The 13,683-nt window shown below is 41.7% G+C and overlaps 1 protein-coding gene across 1 annotated transcript in view; it reads right to left on the bottom strand.

Moving 5' to 3' along the window:
• Positions 1 to 13,683, bottom strand: part of NRP1 (neuropilin 1) — a 487,056-nt gene that overhangs the window by 362,682 nt on the left and 110,691 nt on the right. Inside the window, 1 exon segment of the mRNA XM_029587037.1 lies at positions 4,418 to 4,645. Coding sequence (XP_029442897.1) covers positions 4,418 to 4,645 — 228 coding nt within the window.

Below are 13,683 nucleotides of genomic sequence, written 5' to 3'. Positions count from 1 at the left end.
CATGATAGTTTCTGAGAGGTGCAGCAAGAAACTGAAGCCCAGAAGGAGAAAGAGACATAGAAAATCATTTTCACTGCATTTCAAAAGTAGGATGTCTTACAATTGTGCATTTAAAATATTATATCTTTGATCACAGGCTTCAAAATGAGTGGTTTTAGAATTGTGAATAGGTTATTTACTCTTTCGGATAATAGAAAGACTAGGGGGCACTCTATGAAGTTAGCATGTGGCACATTTAAAACTAATCGGAGAAAGTTCTTTTTTACTCAACGCACAATTAAACTCTGGAATTTGTTGCCAGAGGATGTGGTTAGTGCAGTTAGTATAGATGTGTTTAAAAAAGGATTGGATAAGTTCTTGGAGGAGAAGTCCATTACCTGCTATTAAGTTCACCTAGAGAATAGCCACTGCCATTAGCAATGGTAACATGGAATAGACTTAGTTTTGGGGCACTTGCCAGGTTCTTATGGCCTGGATTGGCCACTGTTGGAAACAGGATGCTGGGCTTGATGGACCCTTGGTCTGACCCAGTATGGCATGTTTTTATGTTCTTATGGCCAGTGCTAAGGACTTTCGTGCGGAGGACCTGGCTTCAGTTCCTGGGCCAGATCTTCCACTCCCCAGATCAGCTAGTGGTGAGGATAGTGTGGGGGCAGAATTCACAGCCCCTAGAGGAGGCAAGGATTACCAGTCATTGTCCAACAGCATCACCTCTTGGTCAGATGTAGAGCCCAGGATTACAGGATTAGGGATGTCCTGGTCCATGGGCCCTGGCTAAGAACTGGGTCTATGATGCCCGAGCCACACGAACTAGAAGGGGAAGATGAAATAAGAGACAAATCTCTGGATAGATGAACATGAAGACTCATCATCATCATCATTTATTTGCTTCACGTTCTTCCAGTAATTGAGTTTGGAAGAGTGTTACAGATGGATAGGCCATTAATAGGCAGTAATGTAAATTGGTGAAAAATTTCATAATTGAGATGGGAGGGTTACAATGAGCATACGACACAGCCACAAAGTGATAGCAACCATTTAGCAATGAGCAGTAGACATCGAAAACAGCAAGATAATTTAAAATCATAGACATATTTCAACAATATGTCAATATTTCTCCTACCTCACCCATCCCACACAAAATTGGGGATGGGTGAGGTAGGAGAACCAGGGGGTGAAGCTTATAAATAGGAGATTGGGGGTGGGAAGGGGAGTAGCTTTTAGGCTGTATGGACAGTGCCAGGGGAAAGGGATTGTAGGAGCCAGCCTAACATACAATGTGGGCTGAGATCAGAAACACAATTTGGGCAGCAAACGTTGTAGAGTAAGCATGGTTCAGTGGAGAAGAACATCCAAGATGATTCAGCTACCCAGCCCTGAACGTTGGAGGGCGAGGATTACATATTTTTAAAATAAATAATCAAATATATATATGGTCTAAACACTTCAATAAATAGCCATGTCTTTAGTTTCTTCCTGAAGGTCAGTAGATCATGGGCAAGCCAGTGGTAGCGAGTTCCAGAGGGGGGGTGGGGTGTCAAATCTAAAAAGGTCTTTTTTCTCATGCTGGAGAGTCGTATTTCTTTGGGGGCTAGTACTACCAGACTAGAGTGTGGCAATGTGACCAGTGGGTGGGAGGGAGTGTACAGGAGAGTCAAGTTATCTAAGTAGAGCAGTGCCAAGCCCTTGAGTGTCTTGAAAGCCAAGACCAGAAGTTTGAAATTGTTGCAATAAGGGAAAGGGAGCTAGTGTGAGGTTTTTAAGCGTGGAGTGACCCAGTTGAACTTGCTAGTGTTGAGGAGGCAATGCGCTGCTGTGTTTTGAATGACCTGCAGGTAGTGATTTAGGTTTTTTTGGGGGAGATCAAGGTGGAAGGAGTTGCAATAATCCTGACTGGAGTTTACCCAGTCAGGACTATTGCAACTAGTCCTGAGTTTCTGTAGTTGTTAAAAAGCTGACTTTGTGACAGATAATATTTGAGCCTCAGTGGTGAGTTTGAAATTCAATTAGAAACCTAGGCTTTGGACTTGGTGGCTGAAGGGCACAGTAGCACCTTCTACAGTTACTTTATAATGGATATGGGTATGGCCAGTCTATCTGATTCATATAGCACTTACATCTTTTGCGGATTTAACTTTACTTACAAGAAGCAGCCAGTCTGAGATCATCTTAAATCATTTGCTTATTTAATTACAGAACATTCCACTTTTCAGCACTTCAACGTGGATTACATTCAGGTACTGTAGGTTTATTCCCTATTCCCCAGACGGTTTATAATCTCTATTTTGTATGTGAGGCAATGGTGGGCAAAGTGACTTGCTCCAGGTCACTAGGAGAGGCAATGGGTTTTGAACCATGGCTTCATGGGTTGGTAGCCCACTACTCTAACCACTAGGCTACTCCTCCACTCCCTTTGTTTTGGCTGGTCAGGGTCTGAGCCCAGGGGGCACAGTAGCTGAATATCTTTTATGTAGGAATGAAAGGGGATCTAGAAATCTCTAATTTGTTTGACAAGTGGAGGCAAGTGTGGTTGGCAAGATGGAGCCTTGTAGTACACCACATAGGAGGGGAAGCACCACATGGTGACCTGCAAGCCAAAGGAGCAGAAGGAAACTGCCAGTACCCTTTTTCTGCCCAAAAAATTAACTAATAGCAATTTAATGAAGGTTATGAAGCCATGATTGCGTTTCTGCTCTATAACTTGGGCATAGCTGAGTCCTTATCTTGCTAGCCACCCTGATTTCAGGATTTCTCAGCCCATAGGCTAGACAAGTTTTATAATATCATTCTCTCCCCATATGGTATTTCCAAGGACTGGATTAAATGTAGACAAGTTGGCAAACTCTTTAAGTAATCTTCCATTTAACTCCATTACTGAATTAGACCACTTAATAATAATCAATCTTTCAGAGATAAATATAGATAGAAAGGTAAAGGTACACCCTCTATTTTATAAATAAAAGCATATTTTCTGTTGTAATGAAATGTTGCCACGGTTCTAGATTTATTATCATTTTCTTAATCCTTCTCTTGCTATATATCATCTGAGTAAAAATATTCTAAAATGCAGAAAAAACTATTTTGCAAAAAGAACAGAGAAATGTTTGTCTTCACTACCATCTGGAAAAAGACATTGTTTCCCAAGTACTCGTGCCATAAGTAAAGAACGCTGCTGCATGTTACATTCCCAGTTTGTTGGTTGCATATCGTTTCTTGTATGACTCCTAATACTGCCAAGCTCTAGGTGATTTGCCAGCAAATAAGCTCAAACTCAGCCTTTAAATTCCACGATATTTGATATCCCTGTCAGACAGGTACTATAAACCTGTGATGACAAAAATCACTTTGTAAAAGTTAAGCCTTACAATCTCCTAGCCATATATGCCTTTGGTCACAGGATCACGTTACCTCCAGTGAAATAGCTGGAAACCCACTGGTTGAAATGAAAGCAGTTACAGGCATGATTGCTGCTGAACAATAAGTATGCTTGCTTTGTGATATTCTGCTATTTTATGCTCAATTTCATTTATACAGCTACGGTGCAGTAATAATGGCATATGAAGCTTAGAATGTATAATTTTCTGAGTCAAGGTCATCAGAGAAATGACTTCATACATGACCATCCTAACTACACAAGAAAGAGCTCCAGCTGGATAGTACTTTACAAACGGGTGCCTAGGGTGGCACTATCAGGCCTTGTATACATGCTTGATACCTACTGATCCCAGTTAATAACAAATTGACTGAGAGCCATCAAGGTTTTTGCTGTAGGAGGACTTTGATTCCTGTAACAAGCAACATACAAGAATCCAGTTCATATGAAATGAGGGTAGTGCAGTCTCATGCTGAAAAAGAGCAAGGGCTGCATAAAAGTATACATTGAATATTTTTCTTTATTCCATTTCTCAACTGGTATCACTATGAAAATGTCCCACGATACTGGGGTGGTCCCCCCTGTTTCCCCCTTTCATGCTGCTACGGAGCTGTCAGCAATGGTTATGTGCAGCACCCTTTATGTGCAACGGAATAGTGGTTTCATGTTTTTTTATTCACTCTTCTGTCCTTTTTAATCCCGAGCCCGGGGTGGTCACAGTTTGTGAGTGGAACTGCTGCAGAGCTAAGCACTGAACATGGGACTGAATTTACCCGCTGTCCCTCTGTTGCTGGGCTTTGCTCTATGAAAAGTTCTTTCAGGACCAAGAGCCACTGGTATAATCAGTGGGACTTTTGTGTACCACGCTGTGCTAGAGGATTGTACTTTGTTTATTCCCATTGTCCTCCTCATGTTTTCTTTGCTCTGTGAAAAGGATGCAGGATGGTGCTTTGATGATCTGATTAATTGCAGCATGGTGTTAGGTATTTTTAACACACTCAACAGGGAAATACAAGCCCATTTCTTATAGGCTATTCCTCTTACCTCCAGGGAATCCATCCCAAATCTCCAATCGGTCATAGCGACAGAACACTCCGCCTGGAGGATTAGAGTCTGGTTCTAGATCAAAGCTTTCAAACTCCAGTATGATCTCCAGCATCTTGGGTGCAAAGATAATGTAAGTACATTCCAGGCCATTGGGGTATTTCTCAGGGAACCCTGGAGACTTGATCACGCCAGTGGGTGCAGTAAAGTTTCTGGAACACTCAGGTCCTACATGACAAAGACAAAAACAAAAAGCATAATCTCTGCATAAAACATTCATCCAGCTGCTTTACATAGCAACTGTTAGCATGTAAAGGGATCTAATTCACATATATTCCATTACCTCCAGTTCTACAGGGCAATTTGAAAATGTGCATTTGCTGTAAAAATATATGACAAATATGAAGTCATGTGGGAACAATAAAAGTGTAAGTTGTAGAATTCTTGACAGAGCCCCAGAGAAATAATTATAGTCCCTTCAAGCTTAAGTCTTTGCATTTCCAGGATGACAGCCTTTTTATTGGTGAAGTGCTATAGACTGCTGGCAGATTTGAATTCAGTGCAGTGGTTTTAGATTCCTAGACCAGTGACTCAGTAACTCTGCCAGATGTGACCTATGCCTTTTTGACAAACTAAATGTGAAAGGCAATTCGTACATGTGCCCGGGGGTGAGGGACTCACTCTGAGTAGTGTTGACACAGGTGCAGCAGTAAAAGTGCTGCTGTTAGTGTAGGCAGGGTAAACTGCGTGATTATGGGCAGCAGCGCTAGCAGAAACCCAATATCAATGCTGACACACTAACCTTCCCCCGAAACTAGCAACTGGGATACAGTTTTGAGTTCTGAAAATTGTCACTGGCTGGAATAAATGGGACTGAAAGGACAAGTTATTTAATCATAAAAATGTCAGGTCACCTGATCACTACTTCACATGGAGTCTGCCTCAACACGTCAAGCGCACGCATGCAGTATTTTTATGCTATTTCAAGATTTATCAAGCTGTAGCTAGACATGTCAGTGATTCAATTACTCATAACATAGGAAAGCAGGGTCTGCTGCACTAAGTGGCTGATTCACGCCTTTAGGAGTTGGAAAACAGGCTGAGGCAAACAGATATTCAAGCAGGCTGGCGAATAAAATTGTTTGCTATTCAAAGCTAGAACGAGAGGCTGTGCAGGAGCATGGACAGGGCAAAAGTTAATGTTTAATGAGGCACTTTGGGGCCATCCAGCTCTGAGTCATGGAATGCATTCATTGCTTCACTTCTCTGTATCAGTCATGACATGTTGTTCTGGTGACAACGGCCCCCCCTATAGAAAAAGATGGGGAATCCACATTGAACATACATGGGCCATGATGTCTAAGGGCAAAAAGTCAAAACTGCCTACCCGCACACACTTCAGTTCCCACTCCACTTCATTTGCAAACACTCCGAAATATTTATCTGCCCTAGCTCCAGAGTAGTCAATGGGGATATCCCCACCAACATGAGTCCAGTAAAAGCCAGCATTAGTAAAATAGGGCACACACAGCTCACCAGTTTTAAAGCAGAAAATGTGAAGGGAAATGAAGACAAGAAAAAACATATACAGGAAAATGCAGAAAAAGTATGTTTCCACACAGCAGAGGCTAATTAAGCACCTTCTATGAAAAGAACTGTAAGGATTTTTGGACAATCAGGAGAACTAAAAAGAAGTAGTTAAGAAGATCTCAGTCTCAAGTGTTGAGGCTGGCACCGAGCTTCTCATGAAATAATTAACACATTTCAGCAGATCGCCATATACTGAGTCTTTATAAGAGGAATCATCACACACCACACCTTCTGTTCTAGCACATAATGCGAAAGGCAGAAGAAATGGATACCGATCCCATTTCCTGAGAGAATGAGTAGGGCTGCAGGGGCTTCATCATTTCAAAAAAAAAAAAAAAAAGCCCACTGCTTGCAGTATCTAGGACTACAGGCAAGCCTCAGTATCTAGGGACCAGAGAGATACTGATACTCCAAAGGCTACCAGAAATCAACTCACTAGGTACAGAAAGGAGAGGAAGGCCTACAAGCCTAGCTTTCATCTCAAGGAAACGAGAGGCCTCAGTGGAAGGGTTAGTCTCACATTTCCCATAGCTCAATGGGGAATACTTTTGGATCACTGACAATGTTACAAAACCGCAGACATAGAATCACATTCATGCTACTGTAAATAGCATTGACGTGACATCCATGGGCCTATATACTATTCTGGAAGGTTACTGCAGGTAATTTTTCAAAAATAATGCACGTGACCAATCAATTCCACTTTAACTCGTGTTTACTAAAATAATGACATGCACAAAAAGAGACACAAAAAAAAGGACACACTCCCACAGACCTGGGATCCAATTTCCTCCCTTTCCCCACTACAAATCTCAAATCCATGATTTACCAAGTCAGAAGATGCCACAGAAGACATTATTGAGGTTGATGATGGGATTTCCCATATTTTCTGATCACTTCCTTCACTCCCTAGGTGTCCTTAATCTGTTGCACAAGACCTATGCCCTGCAAGGCACTCACCGTTCCTCACACCACAGATAGAGGTGCAGGTCCCAGGGTAAATCAGCCTGTGTGGGGCAATCTTAACATTTGCATTTAGTTAAATGCTTGCTATGCTGAGGTATAAGCAACAACTTCCCCTGCCCTTTTCCTCATCCCTCTCCCCCCCCCCCCCCCAACATGACCCTCTTCTGCTTCTTTTTGCCAGTAGGAAGAGAGCAGTGTGACTGCATTTTCATCTGCTGGCTTCACCTTGAAGTATGAATGTGTGGTGCCAGGAGATCCTGTGAGACCATGTGGCCCGGCACATTTTAGATTTCAGCTCAAAGTCAACAGATGCGGAGACAGACGCAGCTAAGAGCCGCTACTCTCCTCCTGTCAATAGGAGGGAGGGGGGGGAGCAGAGAATCACACTGGGGAGAAGGCAGGGTTAGAGGGACAACAGCTTTGTTGGAGGAGGGGCGAAGAGGCCTCCACTATTGCAATACAGCTGCTGCGAGTGGGCTGGGTGGGTGATAGACTGGTTGAGAAGTACCTGCTTACCAATGTGCTGGGACCCCCAATGCTTGGAGCCCAAATGGTTGCCCTGATTCACTCTACCCTAGGGATGGACTTGGGGTTACAAAGGGAGGATGACACAACACTACAACCACCATATTAAGAGGCTGAAATGGACCTTTCCTCTCTTGCTTCATCTGAGTCAGACTAAAATATAGGCAATGCCCTAGACAGAGAGGTTCCTGTAAGGCAATCAACTTCTTACCAGAATTTGCAGCAGTTGTTGGATCTAGAATGAGATGTGACCCATGATAGCAAGTTTATTTAGAGAAACAACATGAAGTGTTGAGATCTTTAGTGACTTCTCACAAGAATCAGCAGGCTCAACATGTTGCTTACTTATTTGTCATGTGTGAGGAACAGGAGACTAATACTGCAACCGTGCCTCAAATGTTTGATCAAAATTTGATTTATTTATTTAATTTATTTATTTAAAATAATTTATATACCACTTTATAAAATTTGTTTTTGTCAAAGTGGTTTACATTGGAAAGAGTAATAAAATAAAAAAGAATAAAATAAAATTATAGAAAAAGGTAATAAATAAATAAAATTAAAATTAAAAGTACTGATATTTGAGCAATATTTGACTGGCACATATTAAATCTAATAGGAGAAAAATCTACACTTCGTGTAGGGGGACACCTCAACATGTCTTAAAAGTATTTTTTAAAGATTCAGTTCTTTCGAATAAGAGGTAAAACTTGATGAAATTATAAGGCCTTATATTTTTTTTACACATCTCTACCTTTCTACATATTAAATCTGACATATAGAGAACAGCATGGTACAGCCGTCCTGCACAGTTTCAGAGAGATCTTGCAAAGAATCAGTGCCAATGGAGTCATGCTATAGTTTGCCAACTCCACTCAGCAAGCAGGTTGGCTCCAGATCAAGAGGTAGGATAGCAGATAAGGAGGTTGCAGATTTTAAGATCCCTCATCAAATTTGTGAGAGATGAACATCAGAAAGTACTCAGAGCTCCCCTTCGCCTTGGAGAGATGCCGTTCCTCAGAGTCTACCACTGCTCAGTAGGTTCCATGCTCATGAACAATCAGCTCCAAGAGCCAGGGATTCTGGCAGCAGCAGGTCATGATATGTGTCTGTATGCAAAGGCAGACTGTCATCCATAAGACCGGTAACTCTTCCCAACCTAGACCTCAGCTCTTGGGTCCCCTCCCCCCCCCCCCCCCCCACCTTTTTTTCTCCATATTTCTATAGTTGGACATTGCTAACCTCCATACTATTTTCTTTCTTTCTTTCTCATTTCTTATATACCATTCATCAGATGCCAGATCTGGCCAGAGCGGTTTACAATAAAATACAATCAAATGCAATCAATGTATACATATTCATAAACTAATAAACTAATAATCATGCTCTCCCCTTGCATGGTTGTACTCCGCAGCATCCTTTGGTGGAACCTGTGCATCCTTAAAAGGTAGCTCTGACCCTTCAAATATATCTGGTGAAATGAACCCCAAAGACTATAAAATCCGCACGTTGTGAGTTTTACCCATAAACCTGTGAACTAATAAGGAAAATTCTATAGCAATACCTAAGAACGAGAGATGTTTAAGAGAAAAACTAAAGTGCACTAACTATAGAGCCCCAACTGTTGATTTTTCTTGAAATGAATCTAATCTTCTATTGGGACCCTCTTCATCCATATATATGTAGAGAATGTCTACTAAAGAAGCCTTATTTATTTATTTATTTTTACCAAAGGAATATACCAATCTATTAAGTGGGGAGAGAAAAGAGTAGGTTTAGTAGGTTTATAGTTCCACCATGTGGGAGACTGAAATGATGGAGTTTTTGCCTATCCAAGGTGCCATTTTGAGGCATGGATTAAGAGTTACTCTTTTTAGAGGAAGCATGCTACTCTGCTTGCTCCTTTGTTTGTTTTGGGTTTCTTGGAAAAAAAATCCCCACCTTGGATATGAAATAGAAGTCAAGATTCCATTTGCCCTCTTAGAGAATCCAGCCGTTATCCCATCTTTCCTCATTTTGGGTTATTTTTGGAAAATGATTTTATTTTTACCATTCATTTGAGTTCCCTTTGGGACCCAGGCACTCAGAAAATATAATCCTCAAATGAGAGTAAAAGTTTCTCATTCGAAGAGACTCAATAACCTTCCAGAGGTTACTGAAGGAACGAGTCCTCATTTATTCCTTAGAGGGGGAGAAGGTGGATTTTGGAGAAGAACAGTGGCATTCACCCAATGTTAACCACCATGTTATCGCCTAGATAGTGAAAAGAAGAAAGGAGAGATGCCTTTCAGATATCAACAAGGACAGTGAGGAGCTTAGACTTGGAAGTCTATTCATCTGGATAAGGGTATGCTTTATGGGACTTAAAAGTGTACTGTCTAAACTAAATTACAGAAACCTGAATCCTGAAATTGTGAGGGAGCTCCAAAACTACCTTTATAATTGGCCAAGGGGCAGGAATGTATTAAAAGATGCATTAAGCAATACAAAAATCAAGGATTTATTGAAAAACTAAACCTATAAATGGATTAGAATGCATGAGGAGATGTGAATAATTATTTTCACTATTCCATCATGAAGTGTCAGTGAAGTTAAGTGGGAAACCACAGTCAGCTTCCAGCATAATTATTAATGCTATATTCAAAGACTGTCTTAACCATTCTCAGGGCCTTGAAAAGAAGTCTTTTCCCCTGACAGGGAATCCTGGAACTTTGAGAGGGATTTAAGAATTGTATGTGAAGTTGAATGCCTTAAGCCTGTTGAAATTAAAGTTGACCCTGGAGCTCCTTAGGGAGGTTTTTATGCCAGAGGTTACATATATAATGCCCTTGGTGGTGCCAGTCTGTCAGCAACTGGTGGGGTGGGCATGTTTTCCCTCCCTAACCACTGCAGGATGCCCACTCTCATCCCGTGGATCTCTTCTCGGCCCAGCCCTTACCAAATCATGGTTTGAATTTTTTTTTTTTAAGTTCGAGGCTGGGTCCAAGTTCTGGCCCCCCCACCCCCGATCATCCACTGAGCCTGCTTCAATGAAAGCCCCTTTCCGCCCCCAGGAACAGCCCATGGACATTGTCCTCACTCCAGCCCTTACCAGGGGGCTTCCAGATGCAGGAGCCATCCCCTGGTACTCCTGCTCCTCTTCCCATTAGCAAAATGGTCGCTGGTCAATCCAAGGGCCAGCACTTTTTTGTTGTACAGCAGAATCAGGGCAATGGCAAAGCCTCAGGATGGGGACAGGAGCGATGGGGACGGTTTCTGCTCCAGGAAGACCCATGGATCTTTGATGGGGTAAGAGCTGGGGTAGGGAGAAGTTGGGGGGGGACGGACCTAGGGGGTCTTAAGGGGCTTGGTTGAATAGGGTTTGATGGGCAGGAGAAGGGGCTTCTTTCATTCCTTATATCTTTTACTTTCTCTTTTTATTTTGAAATGGGGGCAGGGGGGGTGTTGTTTCTTTCCTTTTGGATTATGGGAGGGGGATTATGGGATAATGTGCACCTTTAGTGTTTGCTTTACTTTTGACTATGGGAAGAAGAGAAAGGGGGCCAGAGAAAGATTAAACAGCATTGGTACAGTGAATGTACATCCTTATTGTGTGCTGAATTGCTATTGTGTTGAAGTTGTATTAGGAAGTTTCTGTAACAGAAGATCCTGAAACTTTAGATTATTCCCCACCAATAAAAGAACTTGTGTTGTTACCAGTGACAACATCAAGGTGATCTCTCTAAAAACTGGCCTATCTGGAGAGAGGCTTACACATGGTCAGTGTTTTGGATTGGGGACGGTTTAGGAAAAAAGGTTGACCTCCAGGGTGTGGGAGTTGTAAATGGGTAGTTGCTATATGAGGACTGACCTTTGCTTTTCACAGATTTGTGTGCATACTACAATAAACTTGAATAGTACTAATTGGTCAGTTTTCCAAATGGAGAATGGTGATAGTCCAAGTGTCTATAATTACAAACTCTCCTGAGCTAAAAGATTCCAATTTATCCCTGTCAACTGAAAAGCAGAATGTAAATACAAACAAAAATCACACTTTGAAATGTTTGTATGCTAATGCCAGAAGTCTAAGAAGTAAGATGGGAGAATTAGAATGTATAGCAGTGAATGATGACAGACTTAATTGGCATCTCAGAGACATGGTGGAAAGAAGATAACCAATGGGATACTGCTATACTGGGTACAAATTATATCACAATGACATAGAGGAGCATCTTGGAGGCGGGGTGGCGCTTTATATCTGGGATGGCATAGAGTCCAACAGGATAAAGATCCTGCATGAGACTAAATGCACAATTAATAAGCAATAGTAGCTTATGATCTATCTAATGTTTGGGTACTTGCCAGGTACTTATAGCCTGGATTGGCCATAGTTGGAAACAGGATACTAGGCTTGATGGACCCTTGGTGTGACCCAGTATGGCATATCTATGTTCTTATGTTCTTATTAGTGGAATATTATAGGGATCAGTACTGCAACCTGTGCTGTTTAACATATTTATAAATGATCTGGAAAAGGGAATGATGAGTGAGGTGATCAAATTTGCAGATGACACAAAATTATTCAAAGTTGTTAAAATAGCAGCAGACTGTGAGGAACTGCAGAAGGACCGTGTAATACCAGGAGACTGGAAAAGTACAAACCGATGCACATAAGGAAAAATAATCCCAACTACAGGTACATGATGCTGGGTTCTGTAGTGGGAATCACTACCCAGGAAAAAAACCTTGGAGTCCTTGTAAACAATACTTTCAAATCCTTTTCTCAGTGTGCAGCGGTGGTCAAACAAGCAAATAGAATGCTAGGAATGGAGAATAAAACAGAAAATATTATATTGCCTCTGTAATCAAGCCATGGTGCACCTCACTTTGAGTAGTGCAGAGAAAGATAAAAATGATAAAGAGGATGGAACATCTCTCCTTTGAAGAGAGGCTACGCAGGTTAGGGATCTTTAGTTTGGAAAAGAGACAGCTGAGAGGACATGATAAAAGTTTATAAAATCATTTATTGGGGTGAAATGGGTAAATAATACTAAAACAAGGGGATACTCTGTGAAACTAACAACCAGCAGATTCAAAACAGATCATAGAAAGTATTTTTTTTCACTCAGCACTCTATCATAGAGTAGTATAGAGGGGTTTGAAAAGAGGTTATGATAAGTTCTTGGTGGAAAAGTCCATAACACATTATTAGTCAGGTAGAATAAAATAAAACTATTGCTATCCCTGGGAGTGAGTAACAGCATTTAGATCCACTGTATGGGATCTTCCAGGTACAAGTGTCCTGGATTGGACACTTGTACCTGTACTGTTGGAGATGATGCTGGCCTCAATGTACTTTGGTCTGACCCAGCATGGCAGTTCTTATGTTCTATGTTCTTAAGTTATGGATGTGATGGATGTGAGGAACTTGAGGCCATGAGTATAGTATGATGATAATTCCACCACGCCAGGAGAAGTGCAGCAGTGGAGAGACTTTTGTTTCCTATGCTTTCACAGAAAAGTAACATACAGGATTAATGGTACCGTTTATACCATTTGCAAATGAAATTGTGAGAATTTTTTTTAATTGAAATATGTTGCAATCTGTTGCAGTTACTGAGGTGCTGTCACTTTAAAAGCAGTACTAAAATGTGACTTTTTCAGATGCTATTTCAATGAATCAGAAAAGGCGCAGAATAGCTCCCATGATTTTCCATGGGGGGGGCGGGAGTGAACACGTAAAATTATGAGAAAGTGGTCCAATGTGCAAGAAAATTACCTGGGTACCATTACCTTGATCCTCCGCAGCACTTAGATGGATAAGTGTGCCGCTGAATAGACCCAGCTAAATAATATCTGAGTAACTTTAGGGCTAGTATTTTGCTGACCAAATTTCCCTAGTTAATAGAGATGTGAATCGTGTCCTCGATCGTCTTAACGATAGATTTCGGCTGGGAGGGGGAGGGAATCGTATTGTTGCCGTTTGGGTGTTTAAAGTATCGTGAAAATCGTGAGCCGGCACACTAAAACCCCCTAAAACCCACCCCCGACCCTTTAAATTAAATCCCCCACCCTCCCAAACCCCCCCCCAAATGCCTTAAATTACCTGGGGGTCCAGCGGCGGTCCGGAACGGCAGCGGTCCGGAACAGCCTCCTGCAATTGAATCGTGTTGTCTTCAGCCGGTGCCATTTTTCAAAATGGCGGC

This window comes from Rhinatrema bivittatum, chromosome 2 (assembly GCF_901001135.1).
Source record: "Rhinatrema bivittatum chromosome 2, aRhiBiv1.1, whole genome shotgun sequence".
Taxonomy (NCBI): domain Eukaryota; kingdom Metazoa; phylum Chordata; class Amphibia; order Gymnophiona; family Rhinatrematidae; genus Rhinatrema; species Rhinatrema bivittatum.
Note: the sequence above shows the minus strand (reverse complement) of the source record. Positions and strands in the feature narration are given on the sequence as shown.